At 40.3% G+C, this 21,432-nt stretch overlaps 1 protein-coding gene across 2 annotated transcripts in view; it reads left to right on the forward strand.

The window, feature by feature from the left end:
* Positions 1–21,432, forward strand: part of RORB (RAR related orphan receptor B) — a 191,052-nt gene that overhangs the window by 163,302 nt on the left and 6,318 nt on the right. For both annotated transcript variants that reach the window (XM_036021745.1, XM_036021744.1), the window contains exons 6-9: positions 636–768; positions 6,532–6,639; positions 8,144–8,254; positions 11,588–11,700. In XM_036021745.1, the coding sequence (XP_035877638.1) occupies positions 636–768; positions 6,532–6,639; positions 8,144–8,254; positions 11,588–11,700 (465 nt within the window). The remainder of the gene's footprint in view (positions 1–635; positions 769–6,531; positions 6,640–8,143; positions 8,255–11,587; positions 11,701–21,432) is intronic.

The raw sequence follows: 21,432 nt of genomic DNA on the forward strand, positions 1-21,432 counted from the left end.
ACAAAAGCATAGTTATGCGCAATGGAAACTAGAATTAACTCAGTTGGATTTATGTTTCCTATTGCAATGTAAAGAACCCAAAGATCCAAATACATTTCTGGGATTCTATGTTACTTAAGAAAGCAATTGGATTTGATATCTTCTCTCTTGAAATTCATTTTATACCCCAAAAAAACAACCTCTTTAAGTTCTGGGAAGAGAACACAAAATAAAAAATATTACAAGTTTAGTGGCCATCAGGTACACATGAAAATAACCTTGTAAAAGCCTGCAAATGAAATTGGTATTCCTCAGCGCAGGAGTTTGTTTACACGAGATGGACTAAGAGCTTGAGCTTATTTAGACAAGATGATGGAGGAAAAGGAGGGAAGAAGAGTAAAGAAATTATAAATAACTATTTTTACATGCTTTCCATTACTCCAGCCACAGTTACTCTGATAAGTTTGTGTATCAAGGTTCAAACAGTTCAAAACAGTATCTTAGAAAGTACTCTCCACCCCTTTTAAACGAACCAGGTGAATTCCCACCTTGGTCCTTAAGTGACAGGTTAGCACCAGTAGGGCAACCCCAAGTATTTCAATGACTCTCCAAGTTGTTCTTTGCTCCATGTACACTCTGTCTTTTCTCTCTTGAAGTCCAGGGAAGCACTATGGCAGCAGTGTGCCATCCAGATCACTCACGCCATCCAATACGTGGTAGAGTTTGCAAAGCGGATAACAGGCTTCATGGAACTCTGTCAAAATGATCAGATTCTACTTCTGAAGTCAGGTAAGCAAGGAGAAGATTCATGGAGTGGGTCTATTTTAGATCAGGATATGGTCAACCCTGATCTCAGTGTTGGTTCTAGAAAATCCTCCTTCCAATATGTAGCTCATTTTTACCACCCACACTGTCAGCCAACTCCCAAAGGAAACGCTCAGCAATAAAAATGCCCTGATACTCATTCAGTTCCCCTTTGAAGTCAAACACAATTTTGCTTATTGAAAGTGGAGCTATTAATTGCGAAGGTTGAGATACCCAGCTTGACAGGCAGTGCAAGTAATTAGCGTGTCGAGGTGGCTGAATTGCTGAGCTGACTCTAAAATGCACTACCTGCCTTCTGTTGGCGGAGAGTAAAAAAATCCACGCTAGCTGCGCTTTGCCTCTGTGGTCATTTCCAATCATTTTAATGAGGATAGCCTGCAGCCAGAATACACCGGAAGAAATCACCATGCTCTCACCTTTCCCTCCCCTTCCCTCACGCATACTCTGACACACACACAATTAGGAAGTGGCTCAAGAAACTGCACATGATTGACTTTGCTGATGCTTTTACCCAAACAGAAAAGAAAAATTATTTGTCTTTCTTGGCCCCATTTGAAAATAGGAGATAAGAACCACCATGGCGTGTATGTTAAACTTTGTGGCTCTGGGCAATAATAATAATAATAATAAACTCATATCTATAATATCACATAGACATGTTTATGTTTACCTATGACAGCTCATTTAATCTTGTGTGTATTATTTCTATTTTATAGAAGAGGAAGTGAAGATTCGGAGAAGTGAAGGGCTTTGTTCAGTATCACAAAGCCAATATATAGCAAAACTGGCATTTAAACTTGGGCCACATAGAATTCTAAGTTATTCTAATTTACTGCTGCTGCTTTGCCAAATGATACAGGTGGATGCAACTATATCTTGACTTAAACATTAATGTATGTGTTACTTATTGCTAGGTAAAAACAATCCCGAAACTTAATTCAAACAACAATAATTATTTCTTTTGTTCCCAAAGTTACAATTTCAGCAAAGCTCAGCAGGCATGGCTAATCCTGCTCAGTGAGGCAACTTGACTGGGACAAGGGTGGTGAGAGGCAAGGGAGAAGACTTCACCTTTAAATTGGCTGACTCCTATGGCTGGCAATTTGTGATGGTTGACAGCCCAGAATAAAGCCATGGTCCTGGGCTGGGTGCCTCAGTTCTTATCCTCCTGACCTCTCCACAGACTCTTTGGACTTTCCACAGCATAGTTACTAGGTTTCAAAAGCTAGCATTCCAAGAGTACAAGGCATTTTTCTGTCTTAGCTTCCGAAGACACACAGCGTTATTATTACTGGAGGTAGTCATGAAGGCCCACACTAGTTTCAAGGGTGGGAGACATGGACTCTACCTCTTGATGGGAGAGGGGTAATGTTCTAGAAAAGCATGTGGAATGGAAGATATTTTTGTGACTCTCATTGAAAAATAAAATCCAACTTCCAGTCAAGATGGCAGCAAATGTAAACACAGCTCACCTCCTGGCACAAGCACATCAAAATTACAACTAAACTATAGAACAACCATCATTCAGAACCATCAGAAATCAAGTTGAATGGGAGTCTGACAACTAAGGAATTAAACAAACCACATCCCTCGAGACTGTCAGAGGGGCAAAGACAGAGAACAAGCTGGTCCTATATCCAGGTGTGGTGGATAAAAATTTGAGAAGGACATCTTGGGAGCAAGGAAGCCCAGCTCCACACCAGGCCCCCCAGCCCAGTGTTCCAGGGTCAGGAAGATAAGTCCCACAACTTCTGGCTGCAAAACCCAGCAGGAATTGAGTTGGTGGAAGAAGTCCCAAATAGGAACTGCTGGAGTCCCAAGCAATTCCTCTTTAAAGAACCTACACACGGACCTACTCAGACTTACTCCCTCCGAGCTCCAGCACCAGGGTCGTAGCTTGAAAGGCACCAGTGGCATACAGGAGGAATGGAAGTGTCTAGCATCAAGAACAGAGCTGGGGGACAGTTTTCTCCCAAATGGAAAGAGAGGCAGAGGCCATCATCCCTTTTCTAAGTGCTTCCCCCACAGAGCTGGCAGGCTACCGTTATCTGAGACTCCATCAACCTGACTAGCACTCTTTGCCCCAACATGGATATCCCCTGAGACTCCATCCCACCCAAATTATGGGCCCACCCAAATGGTTAACATGACTTTTCCAGATGAATAGCTAGTCTTGTCTCATGCTTCACAACTTCCTAAATCCTACAAATAAGCGACAGCTGGTATCAGCTGGGTCCACAACCCCCTGGACTTTCTGTTAAGTGGCCCCAAGCCTGGCACTAGTACAAGCAGCCAGCCACGATTCATAGCTTGGCCTTGCTTGGAAGCTCCAGCCAAGCTCAACTAGCAGCCATCTCAGATTGCTTTACAACTCACGTAGGGTAGCCCCAGACAAAACACAGGTGGGGGCTATTCTTGGCCTGCACCACCTGGGAAATTCCAGGACCTGAACACCTAATAGACAGCAATAGACCACGTTGGAGCACCACTACCCTGTCTCTGCACAGCTGATCCTCCACAAGGGGTAGAGATAGGTGGTCAGTGGTCACAGCTGGTCCTTGAAGCTGACTGGCCTAAGTAATACCTCCAATTGGCCTGCCAACAGCAATCAAAGTCCAACTATAAGAAGAGAGAGTATTCGATCCACATGAAAGGAGCACCTCAAGTACCCAGTGTGGGTGAAAGGGGAGGCTGTGCCACTGGACTCTATAGGACACCTACTACATTAGTTCATGATGCCAAGGTAGGGAGTCATAGCAGCTCTACCTAAAACATAGAAACAAACACAGGGAGGCTGCCAAAACAAGGAGACAAAGAAATATGGCCCAAATGAAAGAAGAGTTCAAAACTGTGGCAAAATAACTAAACAAAATAGAGATAAGCAATCTCTGAGATGCAGAGTTCAAAACTCTTGTTATTAGGTTGCTCAAGGAACTCATTGCATACTTCAACAGCATAAAAAACATCCAGTGAGAAACAAAGGATACATTAGTTGAAATAAAAAACAAGTTACAGGGAAACAACAGCAGAGTGGATGAAGCAGAGAATCAAATCAATGATTTAGAAGATATGGAACCAAAAACAACCAATCAGAACAACAAGAAGAAAAAAGAATCCAAAAACATGGATAGTGTAAGGAGCCTCTGGGACAATTTCAAGTGTTCCAACATTCATATCATAGGGGTGCCAGAAGGGAAAGAGAAAGAGCAAGAAATTGGAGATCTATTTGAAAAAATAATGAAAGAAAACTTCCCTGATTTGGTAAAGGAAATATATATGCAAGTCCAAGAAGCACAGAGCATCCCAAACAAGATGGACACAAAGAGGACCACACCAAGACACATCATAATTAAAATTCCAAAGGTTAAAGATAAAGAGAGCCTCTTCAAAGCAGTGAGAGAAAAGCAGTAGCTACATACAAAGGAGTTTCCGTAAGATTTCCAGCTGATTTCTCCAGAGAAACTTTGCAGGCTACAAGGGACCGGCAAGAAGTATTCAAAGTAATGAAAAGCAAGGACCTACAAACTAGATTACTTTACCCAGCAAAGCTATCATTTAGAGTGGAAGGGCAGATACAGTGCTTCCCAGACAAGGTAAAGCTAAAGGAGTTCATCATCACCACCCATTATTATACAAAATGTTAAAGGGACTTATCCAAGAAAAAGAAGAAAATCTAAACTATGAGCAATAAAATGGCAATAATTACATATTTATCAACAAATGAATCTAAAAAGCCAAATAATCAAACAAGAAGAACAGAGACAGAATCATGGATACAGAGAGCATTTTGATGGTTGCCAAATGGAAGGGTGGTTTGGGGGAATAGGTGAAAAGGTGAGGAGATTAAGAAGCACAGTAGGTAGTTACAGAATAGCCATGGGGTTGTAAAGTACAGTGTAGAGTTACCAAAGAACTTATACAAATGACCCATGGACATGAACAGTGGTGTTGGAATTGCCTGAGGGACTGGGGGATGCTGACTGAAGGGGACAAAGGAGGAAAAATGGAGATAATTGTAGTAGAATAATCAATAAAGTATTTTTAAAAAGAAAAAGAAAATCCACCACACTTGATATGTGACCTTGAGCTAACCTCTCTAGATGAAAGCTTCCTCATTTGTAAATTAAAGAGGGGGGCGTCTAGAAATAACGAACTGTAAACTTGGAACTGCATCAGCAGCATCAGAGGTGCTCACTGACTTCTGAGTCATGGGCATCATCTGAGGCCCATGGAATCTGAGTGTTCTACATGAACTCAGTTCATTGTCCATTTAACTAAGTCTCAGATATAAACAGTCCATGGACTGACATTTGGGAACCATTGGACCATATAATCTTTATCAGCTCTGCCTGCTGTAAAAATGTTGACTCTAATATAAAAGGCAAGATACTTAACCTCTTTAAGCCTCTTGTCACTCATCCATCAAAAGGGGCTAATAATACTTACCTGACAATAACACTTACCTGACAAATAAAATAATGAATGTAAGGGGCCAAGGAACATGCCTTCCATGTTGTACATACTCAATAAATGGTATGTATTATTTTTGTTAGAAAAGCATTGCTTCCATTTATATTTGCAGATTCTCTCCTATGTGTAACCCCTATTCTAGATGACATATGAGGGACAGCAAAAAGAAATCAGCAAAACAAAAAAAGTAAAATACAGACATAAGTATAAAATAGCAGCATATGGAAGGCACCATGGATACCTTGGGTAACAACAAATGTAGCCAAATTACCCACATGACCCACATGGGGTCCTCATACCAATTTGTGGCTGTCGCCTTCTAACCCTCCATAGGGCAAACTCCATTTCTCCAAAACGTGGAGAAGCTGTGCAGCAATAGTTCCTTAGATGTCAATAAACTGACAAAAAACAGAAATAGTAAACTAATTCATTCAATAAATATTTATTAAGAACTTGCTATGCACCAGAGACTTTTTTTTAGGTCATGGAAATATATGAGTGAATAAAACAACCACAGCTGCCAATGGCTGCAGACAGGGTCCTGTCGCCATCAGGCTAACAGAGCAGTCAGAGAAATGCTGGGTCCCTCCAGGTTGAACAAGCTCCTCACACTGGGACTTCTCTAAACCTTTGAGCTGTGACTGTTGAGACTCATTCTTTCTATAACCCATCTATCTCTGGAAAGAGTTAATATTTAGCATTTTGCCAAAACTTATTTGGCCAAGAAACCCTCATTTCAAATAATACCAGATAGAAATGGTGTCCTAAGAAACACACTGTGGGAGTTCCTATTTCAAGTCACCATGTGCTGGAACATACAAGAGTATGTGAAAAATGGAAACAGACAGCTACTTTTCCCCATATCAAAACGTCCACAAAAGTTAACAGACTGGGCTTGCCTGCCACAAAGCTCCTTTCTGGGTCATTTACCATCACTGGTGAATTCAAGAGTTGAAACTAACTTTAATATTAGTCAGAAAATAGAAAGCAATATAGCTTTTAAAAATGTTTCTTCGCTCCATGTTAGCCATCTTGAAAGTGTATTTTTATCTTTAATTCTTCACATAAGCATCAAGAGAGCTTTATTTCTAAAACAGGTGTTTTTTCCTTGGTAAAGAATCTTGAAGGATTTCTGTATGTGTGTGTCTATATGTGCCTGTATGCATGTTTTAAAGTTTATGAAAGTCTCTTGACCTATATGCAATAACAACCACTTTATGACTGCACATATTATACATAGTTTTTTCTCACTCATAGGTTGCTTGGAAGTAGTTTTAGTGAGAATGTGCCGTGCCTTCAACCCATTAAACAACACTGTTCTGTTTGAAGGAAAATATGGAGGAATGCAAATGTTCAAAGCCTTAGGTAAGTTTACCTTTGATGATGACACAATTTTATTAACTACCATCAACTTCTCCACTCAGCTTGAAATTGGGAAATGAAATACATTGATTCTTGAACATGTACTAGTATTTAACTTTGAATAAGGGTTGAGCCTCCAATGTTTTTATTTAACTCTTCAGGTCTTATAATTATGCATCCAAATATCAAAGGAAGGAGAGAACCATGGTTCCTACTGAGACTGACCATGACTCACTTGGAAATCAATAAAGATTCTTTCTAAAAGATTGAGGATGCAGGAGATCATTCTCTGCAGGGCCAGTTTTTCTTTTGCATTCTAGCTTACTGCTTCACAAAGTATATTATGTAGACCACTATTGATCCACAGGGTGACATCTTACATTTTTTATGTGGATTCATAATCATTAGTTAAGGTATTTAAAGGAAGAACTCCTTCATTTGTTTCTCACTCAGAGAAGTGACTAGTGACTCTCACCTGTTAATAACTGAAGTCTGGGATCACAGACAGAGTGGGTGTCAGCCTGCCCAAAATGACTCCCAGGCCACGCTCATGGGAGGGCACGATCAGAGTCAGTCTCTGGAAGTGTTGGGTATCATTTACATCCAGTCATCAGTGCACGACATGGGTAAGAAGAATGTTAGCAAAGATGGGCTAATGCCAGGAAAATTTTAATGATGGACAGTAGCTTTTGTTCCATATCCTACACTCAGACATCTAAGAAGGCCACTGGCCTTTGACCTCTTGTGCTGTTAGGTGATATTGTAGCCAACGGCACCATCGGGGCTGGCAGTGTCACCTTCTGCAGTTGATACACATCCATATCATCTCCAAGGCTAGATTTTCAAGAAAGGAGGAAAAGCCTTGGCAAGCAACTTGAGTATATTTCCAGCTTCATAAAATAAACATTTACCAAGGATCGTTGTAGGGATGAAGCATTATTTTGCCAAAATTCACAATGGCTAAACAACTGAGCTGCTTGTTCTTCAATAAAATTTCCAGGAAGTTACCAAATTGAAAAATACCTCATTTCTGTTCTATTGGTTTTTAACATCTTAGTTTGAGGGCCCTGGACACCCTACATTGCCAGGCTCAAGAGCCACCAAGACTGATCGATAGCCCTGAACTCTTTATACATAATGTTTTCTGTGAATGCTATCTTTAAACTAAAGAATCCCCAAATTGTTTATTTAAATTCTTTAGTTGAAACTAATTTCAAACCTATACAATTAGATTTGGGCTATGTATCCCCACTTGGATATTACAATAGGCACACACCATTTCCATCTGCCCCTCATTAATAAAATTATCTTTCATTACCTGGTCAAATGTTGCCCAGTTTCCTCATTCTATAATGATTACTAAGTCACTTTTAATGGATAGAAACTTGAAAATATTTTTTCTGTGTGCACAGTAGGTGAATCCTTGAATAACTTTTTGATTATGAAACTTTTCTTACTAGTGCCCATTCTGATCACGTATTTTCATTTAATTTGCCTTCTTTTGTAGGTTCTGATGACCTAGTGAATGAAGCATTTGACTTTGCAAAGAATTTATGTTCCTTGCAGCTGACTGAAGAGGAGATTGCTTTGTTCTCATCTGCTGTTCTGATATCTCCAGGTAGGGAAGACTGAGGTCTTTACCTTTTCTTTTTAACCTGTTTTACTCTCTTTCAAATGGATTACACCTACCTCAGCCAAAGTGCTCAAGTGAAGCTTTAAAAGAACCATGCTTTCTTTAGCAAGCTTGTGATGTCTGGAGGCAATTCAAAGGAAAGCCGTCTCAAATTAAATGACCAATTATGTCTCAAAAAAACAAGAGTAGAGTATGTGGTAAGGGTCACTCCAGATTCAGAGAAGTAAAATGATTCCTTAAAACATAAATAAAAACTGCCCTGGCTGGTGTGGCTTAGTGGATTGAGTGCCAGCATGTGAACCCAGGGGTCACTGGTTCAATTCCCAGGCAGGACATATGTCTGAGTTGCAGGCCAGGTCTCTAGTAAAAGGTGTGCAAGAGGCAACCACACATTGATGTTTCTCCCCTTCTCTTTTTCCCACCCTTCCTCTGTCTCTAAAAATAAATAAATAAAATCTTTTTTAAAAAGATAAATAAAAATTGGTAGTGACTTATTATAACTAAGTTCATTTTGATTTTAAAAATAAAGGATATAGGGAAAAATGTCCAGTAAGGTGAAACTTAGTAGAAATACACCTGAATGAAAGATCCATTGTAGGGACTAAAATAAATAAAACACATACTTTCTCCTCTTTAAATATCTTTCTCTGGTTTTTCCACCCCGATTATGTTGATGTGTTCATTTCAGACAAATGGTGGTGCTTCTATTTTTGTTTACCTATCTTTAGCCAGATTAGCAGCTTTAAAAGGAGGTGACGACAAGAAAGAAAAAATTGGCTTCTATTAAGACCAGAACATTCTAGCTCAAGCTCTGTCACCTTTAATCTGTGTGACCTTAAACACTTGACCCTCTGAGAGCCTCAGTTTCCTCATAATAAAGATCTAGCCTAGCTCTAAAATGCAATGAAATAGCAAAAAGTTTTCAAAGAAGGTAAGGGGCAACATTTATAGATCAAATAGAACTGTAGCAACTTAGATACTTTTGATTTTTTAAAGAAATATTTATTTATTTTTTAGAGAGGGGAAGAGAGAAAGAGGGAGAGAAACTTCAATGTGTGGTTGCCTCCCATGCACCCCCTATTGGGGACCTGACCTGCAACCCAGGCATGTGCCCTGAGTGGGAATCAAACCAGTGATCCTTTGTTTCTCAGGCCTGCACTCATTCCACTGAGCCACACCAGCTGGGGTGAGATACTTTTTAAAAATATAAGCCAGCTTAAAAATGTATAGAATCCTAATATATACATGGCTCCTTCTTCAACCAGAATGAGAATTCAGAGTCACTCACTCAGCTGTCTCTGCACTTAGATTTGGGGTCAAGGGACAGCAGTGTCCTTGACAGTTCTCCCCTGAAAGACAGACACATTCCTGCTAATTTTCACTGTTGAGAGAATCATCCTTCTGTAACCCACTTGTCTCTAGAGACCAGCACTCTTTTCTTATACCATAACATATTTTTCAGGAAGACTGGAAGAAATCAGCCTTACCTACGATGGTACGCTTTGACATATCATTCTAGCTGTGCCTACCAATGATACCAGCCTCTACACTCTTTATCAGTTAGGCTTTATATATTTATTTTTTAATATTTTGAAGATTTTTTCCATTTGCTTCTTATTTTTTTTCTCAGCTACTTTATCAAAAATGGAAATTTTTATCATTTGGAGCCACAGTTTCTTTTGTGGCTCTAAATATCAAGCTGTTCCTTTAAAAAAAAAAATTATTTCCCAGGCCTAGAAACACAAAGCTAAATGGAAGAAGTACGAGAAATATTTACTTCTGGTAGCAACCAAATGCCAAATAATTTTGCTCCTACCATTTCCTCACTGCATTTGATTGTTGCCATACAGTATAGGCTAATAGAACACTAATTCTAACTAAGCCTGTGGGTCTTGGATGAGGAAGGTGTTTTCAAGCTAGTTCCTGCTTGCTCAGAGGAGGTGTTGCAAAATTCACTGTCCTCTGTAGGTATGTTTGTGGCAAGTCAGTAAATTCCTAACGACAAATATTTAAGACATGATATATCAAACCTAAATAATCCTTAAAGATAACTACTCCAGAAGGAAGGCAAGCTTGTACCTATGAATCGGGAGTAAATTGAACTATGTGCCTTTCTCTAGAAAGGATGTGCCGTGGCCATCAAATTCTGCTGAGTTTGGAAGCACTGTACTTGGCTTACTCTACCTAATGGTGAATCTTCCAACCCTTATAACAGACCCACACTCAAAGTCCTTAGCTGCTCCAAAAGCCTTGTTTGCCTCTCTGGCCCAGGGCCATATTTAAAAAAAGAGGGAAGACAGATTTCCAGCCTGTGCAGGCTCCCCCTAACTCCAGACCCCCACCCTTCCCCCAGGTTCTTGCCATAATGACCACTGTCTATTCAGTTCCAGATAGTTTAGAGAAGGGAGAGGGAGGGAAACTTAATTTATTCTGACTGACAATTGTCAACTGAAGGCTTTTGTGCTCTGTTACGTAAGGGTTTGCTTAACTGTTGGCCAGACTTGTTCTCGCCCTGTCTAGGATTACAGAATCGAGTTTCTCACCTGACCTGAACTGTGTTCAGAAGGATCATGTCCAGGTTCTTTTCCATGAGTATTTGTTCAGCATTTGGAGACTCCAGGTGTTTCTTCATTGAAGTTCCAACCTAAGACATTGATGCTGGGCTGAATTTTGTCACCATGGTGTCTAAAGCTTCTAGGAAGAAAGGAAGGAAAGAAGGAGAAAGGGAGGGAAGAAGGGAATGAAAAGAGGGAGGGGGACAGAAAAATGGGGAAAAGGAGGAAGGGAGAAAAGAATAGAGGGCTTATCCTATTCACCATTTAAAAATTCAATATTGAAAAAGAAGACTGGGGATTAAATTCTTTAAACTGATTTATGTTTATGCTATAGAAATGGCAACCCAACCTATGAAAGGGAAGGGACAAACTGAACACCAAAAATATTCCTATACAATACATTTTCCTCACTTTTTTAATTCATCTCTTCACAAATTATTAACTTCCACTTTGAAAGAAAATCTCAGCACATGTCCAGAAAGTATATGAGATAAAAATTGTCACACTATAATAAACATGAAGGAGTTTATTTAACCATTGGGTCCTTGCCTCCATTCTGGTTTTCTATGTCAATGTATTGGGGATTTGTGTCATCATATAATTGCTTATAAAATATTGATGTCTTCTATAGAAAATTACATGACTCCAGAAGCAATTTAGAACTAATTTGAAGTGAATCTGAAACTCAGTCTTTGTATATGTAGGTGAAATAAAACAAAGCTTACATTCCCTCCCCTTCTGACCCATTCTTTTCCTTTGTCAGATCGAGCCTGGCTGATAGAACCAAGGAAGGTCCAGAAGCTTCAGGAAAAGATTTATTTTGCACTTCAACATGTGATTCAGAAGAATCACCTGGATGATGAGACCTTGGCAAAGGTAGGTCCTCAGACCTCAGACCCACTCTCACTGAGAGTACAATGAGCAAAGGAGGGCTAGTTGTATAAAGCAAGAGATGTTTCTCAGCCAACCAATTTCTAGAAGTTACCAAAGGTGCATAATTTTGAGGTATGCACTTTAAAAGAGAGACTAGTAAATTGCAATAGATTGAAAGGAGAATGACGTCCTTAGGGAAAGAAGATATTGATGGACCTGAACCCCAGCTATAGGAAAACAAATCAAAGAAAATGAGGTATTTCATTTGAAAAACAAAAAGTTTGAAGCAAGGAATCAAGTCCTCAGAATTCATTTGTGACAGACACAAGTAGAGATTTTGTGCCACTTAGGAGTCAGGTCTAAGAGAAAGGTAAGAGGAGGTAGATTTTTACTCAAAATAAGGAATAACTATGAAACGCTGACGGTTACTGAACGGACTGTGTGAATCAGGGTGCTCCCCGTCATTAGCCATATTCTAATAGATACTGCTTGCTTTCCTCTCAGGTATATTGTAAATGATGGTGCTACTCAGGATGGTAGATTAGACTGATTCCATGTAAAGTTCCCTTCACTTCTAATCTCTTCACTCAAGATTTGCCCTGGGGTTCTTTCAAAATGACAAGTGTCTCATGAGTAAAAGCAAGCAACATGCCATCAGTTTCTTGACTCAGCTTAAGAATAGTGATGTTTAAAAAGAGTACTGAGAAAAGTTGTTTACCAAAGTAAAGTGATCATAAAAAGGAAGAAAGAGTTTTCTAATAATTGATACTTAGCATTATTTTAGATTTTAAAGTATCTCTGATTTTTTTAAGAAGTGGAATATTTCTGAGAGCCAGAATTATTTCAGACTTTCAAGAATCTTGCTCTCTTAAAAACTGAAATTTTTTAGAGGGTAAGCAGTTAGGAAATGGAGCTTATTCATGGGAAAACCCTCTCACGCTGCTCTTGAAGTTCTCTATTTTAAAACGAGGGGAAGACTCTATTGGGGACACTATCAGATTTTACTTTGCACATAAAGAGTATTGTTATAAAAATCCTTAATGAGTTAAATATCCTGCTCTTTTATGATACTATTTTATTTAAATTAACACATCCTAGGAAGAACATTTCCACACTGTAGAGTGATATTTGTCTTTGGTGTAACTTTGCACTACGTGGGAAAGAACAAATCACCTTCTCTCTGCACTTCAGTTTTCTCTCAGTTAAGAGCAAAGCAACATGCTTTCAGATCCTCTGGACAGAAAAGATGGCACTGTGAAGATATGCTTTTGTCTCTATAATTGCATAATTAGCATATATATGCATAAATACATCTAGTTAATTAAAGGGGAGTGTTTCTTGCATTTGGGATCTCCCATAAACTTTTGTCCCCATATTTACCACACCAAAATTAAAGTCTTGATAAAATCCAGAGTTAGATGAAAGTTGTTGCTATTCTGTTTAAGGGTGTTTTCTGCTTTTCAGAAAACTCTGGTTTCATCGTGTGTAAAATAAAAATTATAATTCCTTACTCCTGTATAGGTATGTTTTGATGTTCAAATGAAATACATATACTGCATGAATTCTAATACACTGTGACCTTGTGGTTATTACTATCCTAAAGGAGTGTACATTTTAAAAAGGAGACTAGTGGATTGTAATAGATTGAGAGGAGAGTGACATCCTTAGGGAAAGAAGGTATTGATGGACCTGAACCCCAGCTATAGGAAAACAAATCAAAGAAAGTGAAGTATTTCATCTGAAAAACAAAAGTGTTTCATGCTTAAACCATTTTTTACCTTCTGTTATCCTGGTACTGGTCATTTAAGGTATTTGAGTTGGAAAGGAGACAGAGAAATTGAAGAATGAAAGTTATTTAATGTCAAGAAAAAAAATGGAAACACCGACTGTAAGTCAGGTTAATTCTCCCTTTGCCATCTTTAGTGGGAAAAGTACATAAGTCAATTCTTTTATTTTTAAATTTTTTTAGATATAATTGACATACAACATTATATAGTTTTGGGTGTATTACATACTGATTTGATATTTATATTATATATTGCAAAATGACCACCGCAATAAGTCTAGTTAACATCCATTCAGTTCTTTTCTTATAGAAATAATGTCACAAAGCTGGAAACCAGAGAAAGCATTAGAGGAGGGTAGTCTCTTGTGTGAAATTCACTGGAGCCAGATGACAAAGCATTGCTTGCACAGGTCATGTGTGGGTATTGGGTTTTTGCATGGACCCTTCCTTGTATCAGTCATCATTTTACTTGGATGTATGTAAACTAATGCGGAAGCATCAAGAAACAGAATAAGAACTGGACTCTTATTTATCCCAGCTCTCAACTGTGTAGCTTTGGATGAGTCACTGCATCTGTCTAAGACTCGGATTCATCACCCGTCAGGTGCTGGGGAGGGGATGGACAAGTCTCTCGAGTTCCTGACGGCTTGAATGATTTAAGGACGATGTCTTCACAGACATAATAGGGATACCCTCTCATCAAAACCACAGTATCCAGATGGAATAAATGTTTCATTTAAATCCAAGAAATTTATTCTACCCTACCACAGAGTCTTCTCACTTTTTCAGAAATGCTCGTTCTGCCTTCGTAGTCATGGAGCTCTCAGGTCTCCACAATACCTCTGAAACAGTGAGGACCACTCTTACTATATGTTATTTATAGGCCCTTTAGGCTATAAACATTATGAAACTTATCTCCAGAAAAATGCGCACATACCCAAATGTTGTATTGAAATACAGGGGTTCAGGTTAAATCCCCAGTGGGGGTAGATCTTCTGTGTAATGTGCAAAGAGTACTTATATTCCCACCCAGTTTCACCCTGAACAGGAGTAACAGACATCAGGTGAGAGGTACAGGGCTCACACACAGTCAGTGGACTTTGTTCTGAAGGAAGAGTCTCCAACACACTTTCTACATGTCCACCTCCTGAAATTAAAGTTTGAGTAGCAGTACCTTTTGCTTTTGAGCAAATTTGGACCAAGGGAGGTTTTGAAATTCCAGAAATTTATGTCCATTCACTAAAAGGTCTTAATCTCTCTATATTAATTAGCTTGTTTATTTATTTGTCTGGAAAAAATACTCTAATAAAGAATCTAGTTTTCTTTCCTCATCAGATAATATGTAGTATATTTGTAATAACCCATCAAAACCATTTTCTCACTGAGCGACCCTGGACAAGTGACTTAACCTCTCTGTGCCTCAGTTTCCTCATCTGTAGAATGTGGCTGTAGACAGTATTGCTCTCATATGGTTATTCTGAAGACAAAATGAGATTAAACATAAGCAAGCTGTGTGGTTCATAATAGATAGTTTGTTGAGAGAAGAAATTCTATTTTGGCAGAGAATTTTTATCTAAGAGATGGTATATTTGAGCTAATTACCAATGGATGAAAACTATTTCAAAAAATGAAAGTTGGAGGGGTGAGAGAGTGAAGAGGTGGGACAAAGCATTCCAGGTGATTGGGGACCTGGTATGGAGGTGAGAGAGCACAAGGTGTATTTGAGCTATGAATAAGAGTTGGGTTTGGCTGGAACCTGGACTTGAAAAGTCAGTAAATAAGATGACACTGGTCACTTTCACTAAAGCTCATGAAAAAAAAATCCACACACATATATTTATAATATACATGTACATTTTCTAAACCCCATCTGACTACGGGAGGCAGCCCATCTGTTCTCTGGGCTTTACTTTTCTTGTCTGGGAAATGAGTCAGTTGCACTGGATGGTCATTGAAGTCCCTTCAGCATCATATTCTTTGATTTAAAAAGAGAAAAACAAAGGTTTCTCTTTAAGATCTTCTTTTGCCCTTCAATGCTCAGTCCAGTGTGATAGTTTCAAGATTCTGTGGATGTTCTCCCATTACAATAAGTGAAGAAAGAGACTCATATCACCAAGTACTTCAAATCAGTACTCTGTGCATATTGTGTTTTAGTCTAGGCTGATACTCTGGCCCAAAGCTGCAAAGCATACAGTGTTCACAAAGCCTGTGTCCAGAAGTCAGCATTCCTGTCAGGCTTCAAAGTGGGTCCCTGTCACCTTGCCCTGTAGGTGCTGCAATGACCTTCTTTGAGATCCTCACTTCCCGGGGTGAGGGCTGCCGTTGGGCTTAGGAACTGGTGGTGCTCTTTCTCCACTCAGCTAATAATAGCGTGACCACTGACTTCTGTGGCCGGGGGTGGGGGGTAGGGGGGCGGGGGTAGGATGGGAGAGAAAGCTGTGCATGTTAGAACTGCAAAGACCAGTGATGATTCTGTTCTCTGGCCTGTGGGCTTCCTTATTACAAGTCACTAAGTCTGCCATTCTTGTGGCCCTGCACAGAGCAACAGAGGGAGAAGGAGAAAAGGAGCCAGTCCAGCTAGTGCCAGGTTGAGGCAGTGTACTCACAGCCAAGGGCAAACATGGGTCTGCGTGTCTGCTTGTATCCTGCCCTCAGGTACAAATTCCCAGCCCTTTTCTAAGAGTAGCCTCTTTGTCGAGGTCATAGCTAGAGCCTTCTCAATGTAGTCTTCTCCAGTTCAGCCCCTTCTGCTGTGTCTCTTGGGTAATTAGAGTTGTAGAATATTGTTAGGTAGCATATATATGTTTCCCAGCATGCCTACAAATATATGCAACACTCCTGGAGGTATGTTCTTACCCAAAGCTGGATTGTGAAGTTTAAAAGTGGCAAACTCCATGACAACACATGTGTTTATCCAACGGGCAGGCATGGAGAACTCAGACCACAAAGCCTGCTCACCTCACCATATGCAGAGCCTAGAGGGAGAGTTATTTTTATGTTTGCACAACTAGAACACTTCAGTGAGTACCATGCCTTTGACTCACTTCTCAAAACAGTGTGCAAATGCTTGTGCTTTGCATAGATAGCAGCTATAGATGCTGCCTTTCCAGGAGTCAGGGGCCACACCACCCTTTTGGGTGTTTTCAGACCCATAGTTCTATGCTGATAAGCCCCTTCTGAGTCTTCCAGGGTGTGGAGGTGTCTACGTGGGGAAGGTATTTGGCTGGGCTCAGAGTCTCTGTCACCCCTCTCTTCTTTCCTATTCCTGGCTGGCCAGGAAGTTACCTGCCCCCGACTGGGGTTTCTCTTTTCTTCTATACTTTTATAGAAAATATTATTCCTCCAAGGAAAGATGACAGCAGTGCTATTACTATTTTCTTTTTCTATCATTATTAAATAGTCTTTCTAAGATCTTGCAGCCCTCGAAGATCTCTTCCTCCACAGGTATGAGCCTGAAGTTATGCCATGTTAACGAAAAAGCAATGGAGATCTCAGATTAGCTATGGGAACAGAATGCCCTGCCGAGAAGAATGGCTGCACCATGTGGTGAGATGCCTGTTCCTTTGAGGTTCATCTCCCCTCAGATCTGGAAGGCTTCAGCCTTCCCAGGGCGAGCTCTGATCGTCAAGCTGGGAGAGGCACAAGCCGACAGGTTCACTAACTTCTTAATTCCTAAGTCTGTTTCTAGCATTAGAATAACAAAACTGCATCATCAACACAGAGACAGAAGATTGTCTTTCTAGTATCACACTACCAGGTTACTAAATAAAAGCTCAAAAGTGAAATGGATGTGTTTAGCCTCACGTGTGCCCTGTTTGTATCAGTGCCTCAGAAGTTTCTTACACTTTGATCGAGCCCTTGTCAGCTTCCTGCATCAGGCTGGAGGGCGTCTAGGTGGCTGGGGAGCCCATAGGAACAAGATCACTAGTTTTACATTCTTCATGTTTCATTTTTTTCAACTTCAAATACTCCAGTCATAAAATTATGGATTTTTTTTTCATAAAACTACCCTCTGGAAGGAGGCATAGAATTATTATCTCTTCTTGAATGGCTGATTTTTTTTCCTTCTAGACCCCTGTAAGTATAAGCTAAAGCTTCCTTTTTATAAAAAAAAAAAAAAAAAGAAAGAGAGAGAGGTACAATGCCTTTTTTATAGACCCTCTGTCTACTCCTGCTACAGGGATTATTTAAACATGAAGAAATTTCATGATGATTTGAAATTGACTACCCCCTCCATCTCCAAGTGCTTCTGGATCACCTCCCCAGCTGTTTAAAAAGTTGTTGAGCCATTAACTGCTGCTGCGGCTGCTCGGAGCTCCCTTTGAAATGGGGGTCCCCCAGTGGTAGTACATAATATTAATGAGCAATAAGTGACTGCCTGCTGCTCCCTCCACCAGGCTCTTCTGGGCTCTGACAAGTGCTGCTGCTGCCTCCGCATGCCTGGCCTCATGGCCTACCCTGCCTCCACAGTGATGGATGCCCCTGTCAGCACCTCCATCTCCACAGCTGATTGGGTGCCTTTAAATCGGCCTCTTCTGAGAGCACAGAGATTGAGGAAGCCCTTTGCCTTTCTCGGTGTTCCTTGTCCAAGCGGTCCCAGTGCTAGTTCACAAAAAGCTATTCTCACCGTTCAGCCCATTCTACAGATGAGCATCAGGGACGGAATCCCAATCCCATAGAAGAGGGGAAAATGAATTTCTGAATCAGGTGCCTCTTAAACCCAATTTCAGGCAGGAAAAAAGCAAGAGCCTGTCCAGATTCTCTTTCTGAAGCCAAATGCAGGGTTAAATAATTCTGGTGCAGATGAGCAAGTGCAGAAGGATTTCAGGCCTCCTCTCATACATACACTTAATTTCCCATGCCGCTCCTTCCCTAAAGAAACAGAAAGGTGCTTTAAGAATTTTAGTTCCTAGGGTTCTACTTTATGGATCACAGTTTATTAAATGAGCGATGTACTTTAATCGCTACAAGAACATGAAAATTAATGTGTTGCTTTTATTTCAGTAAAAGTAAATGGCTGGTTTTGTATTCACACATAATGTACAGAGGCTCAATCTTTGGTTCTGGTTCAGGACTAAGCAGGTGTCTTGCCCTACGTCCCATCTGGCTAAACAAGCCTGGCCTTGACTACACATTTCTCCCCTTGAAGGAAGCATTTTGTCGGCACGGAAGTGTGACACCTAACACGTGTGTCGCTGCTCTGTGCCAGGCATTGCTCTAGGCAGTTTGTGTGTTGGCCCCTTTAACCCTCACAACAGCCCTCTGAGGTGGGGGCTGCCCTGATTGCCGCCTGACAGATAAGAAAGCTGAGAGGTAAGTGACCTGCCCAAGATCACCTAGCTGTAAATAGCAGATCCGGGATGCAGACGTGCTTCAGAGCCCGTATTGCTTTATCACTAGGCTAATCCTCTCCGGTGCGTCAGGGGGCTCAGGAAAGGCATTACTTGTCCCTCACCAAAGTAACAGAACTAAGCCCAGGGACTCTCCACTCTCTAGGTATAACTTCCCTGCCTATTTCCTGAAAAGCTGCCAACTTTACACTCAGCTACCAGGACTGTTTCGAACATGATAAAGAATTTACTTTTCAGTTTTGAAACACAGCTGTAAACATATAAGCTTTGAACTTCTGAAGCAGTGTTTCTCAAACGGGGACCCAGTACATCTGCATCCCCACGGGATGTTCATTTCAGACATAGAGTCTGAGCCCCTCCTAGACCAACAAAAACATAATCCCAACGAAAACGCAGATCCCAGCAATCTACATGTGTAGGAAGCACCCCAGCAATTTTTATGCATGCTAAAGATGCACAAGCTTTCTGGAGTTACTTCTGAGAGTTTCAGGAGCTCTGCACATCATCAGTTCAACTGCAGATGATTATAGAAAGCTTTCAAAGCCTCTCTGCATTCAATAGCTATTTCAGGGAGAATTGTAATGTGCAAGAAGTGTTCTGAAACTGTTATAGTCTCCTTCTGTGTGAACCAGATGGTTAAGAGAGCTTGAATAATTTCCCAAGGAACTCTAGTTAAGTGGACACTTGTACATTCCTTACCTATGAAAACATAGTAAACACCCAGTTTTACACGCTGGGCCCAAAGCAAATCTTTCAGAATGAGAGATTCTGATCATCTTTCTGTCTGTTTTTTTCCTTTTTCCTTAAAACCCTTACAAAGGCCTCAATGAAACTGAGACCTTGTGACTTCTGGCCATACCCACCTCTCCAGCTGTATCCTTGAACATGCTTGTCCACTACTCCAGTGACACTGAACTTCCTTCAGTTCCTTCCAGTGCCCCAAGCAAGCAGAGCATCTTTGCATTTGCTCCTGGGGCATATTATATAACCCCTGCCCCAGCATGTAGTTAGCTCTCACTCTTCCTTCAAAGCCCACTGTAGTGGCACTTTCTAAGGGAAGCCTTCCCTGGCCTGCCAGAAGAGGTCAGGACATCCTATTATCCACCACTTCCAGCACCATTCTTCTATAGCACGCACCACAGGTTTTCCGTCTGCTTTGGACTATGTGGTCACTTTATTCACATCTGTCTTTCCAAGTGGATTATTAGCAAGAACCATACTGTTTCCTGTCTTCTGCTGTTTAGCAGAGTGCCTATTGTAAGTTTAAGCAACTCATAATGTTGGAGAGAAAGTCTTCATTCTCCTTTTTTATTTCCATCCCTATAGCAGTAAATAGCAGTGAGAATGGGAAGTCTGAACACCAGATTTCTTTTTGTGTGCTAGAACCCTTTAATGAACATGTCAACAGCTCCTAACATAAAGCTATTTTTAAATTGCTCATAGCATGGTTATATTGTCATCAATTCTTTAAAAAAGTTAATGAAAGAGAACATACTTCTGATTTTGGGTAACCACAAAGTAACATTATCTATTTCCTTTTTTACCTTGAAGACTAAAATGGTTTCTTATTATGAAGCCTTAGGGTAGGGAGCACAGTGAGACTAATTGGTGATTAGATGAGTTTTATTGAATTCTATTTTATCATCACTTTCAAGGGTACCTTTGGTGAGCTATATGATCTATCAAGCTTACGCTTTGTAACACTGTTCTCTATATGACAGCGTATCTCATTCCCACAGTAACAGGATCACAATGACGTGTGGTTTTAGGCTAATTTTGACACTAAATGATGGATTCTAAGTGTCCCTAAATTATAAGTATGTTAAAAGCTATAATTGTTCATCTCCTAAGACTTATATAGGATTTGTCAAACCGCGGATATTTTAAATTATTACAGAACACTGTCTTTTGGGTATTTGAACTATATACGTACAGAACTTATGTACATAAAACACTAGAACACCTAACAATTGGAAGTGGATATTCTCACAAAGACTTTTATTTTTAAAGCATCTCCCTAAGGGAGCTAAGTGCCAGCGATGTCTCATATTTTCTCTTGATTAAATGCTGGCTTCATTTTATGCATTACAGCAGCAAAGGATTTGCAGGATACAGGCAGGCCAGTGAGCTCCACAGCAAAGCAGTGCAGGCAATTCTGAATGACACCGCCTACAGTTTAGGCTGCACCTTCCTAGTGTGGTCACTTCCCAAAACTAAAAATCTAATATTCACATCATAAAACCCTGCGGAAAATAAGAGGTACTGATTATACTGGCTAACAATTGTGTTTCATGCTGACAGCATTCTTAACACTTCTCTAAGAATTACCTCCTTCAGTCCACACAACAACCCAGCGAGGTTGTTACTGTGATTAAGCCCATTTTACAAATGAGAAAGCTGCAACATTGTGTCTATCACAGCCACACAGCCATTTAGCTATTTTGGAACCAGGATTCCAGCTCAGGCAGCCTGCTTGCAGAGCACCCACTCCAACACAGCACCTAGACTGCCTCCTATACACACTTTATTTAAGATCAGTGAATCGGAAAGCTTGGTCTGGCTTCTTTTCTCTTTATTTTCCCTTTAGAGGAAGTGGGG

This window comes from Phyllostomus discolor, chromosome 3, assembly GCF_004126475.2.
Source record: "Phyllostomus discolor isolate MPI-MPIP mPhyDis1 chromosome 3, mPhyDis1.pri.v3, whole genome shotgun sequence".
In the NCBI taxonomy this organism is placed as follows: Eukaryota; Metazoa; Chordata; class Mammalia; order Chiroptera; family Phyllostomidae; genus Phyllostomus; species Phyllostomus discolor.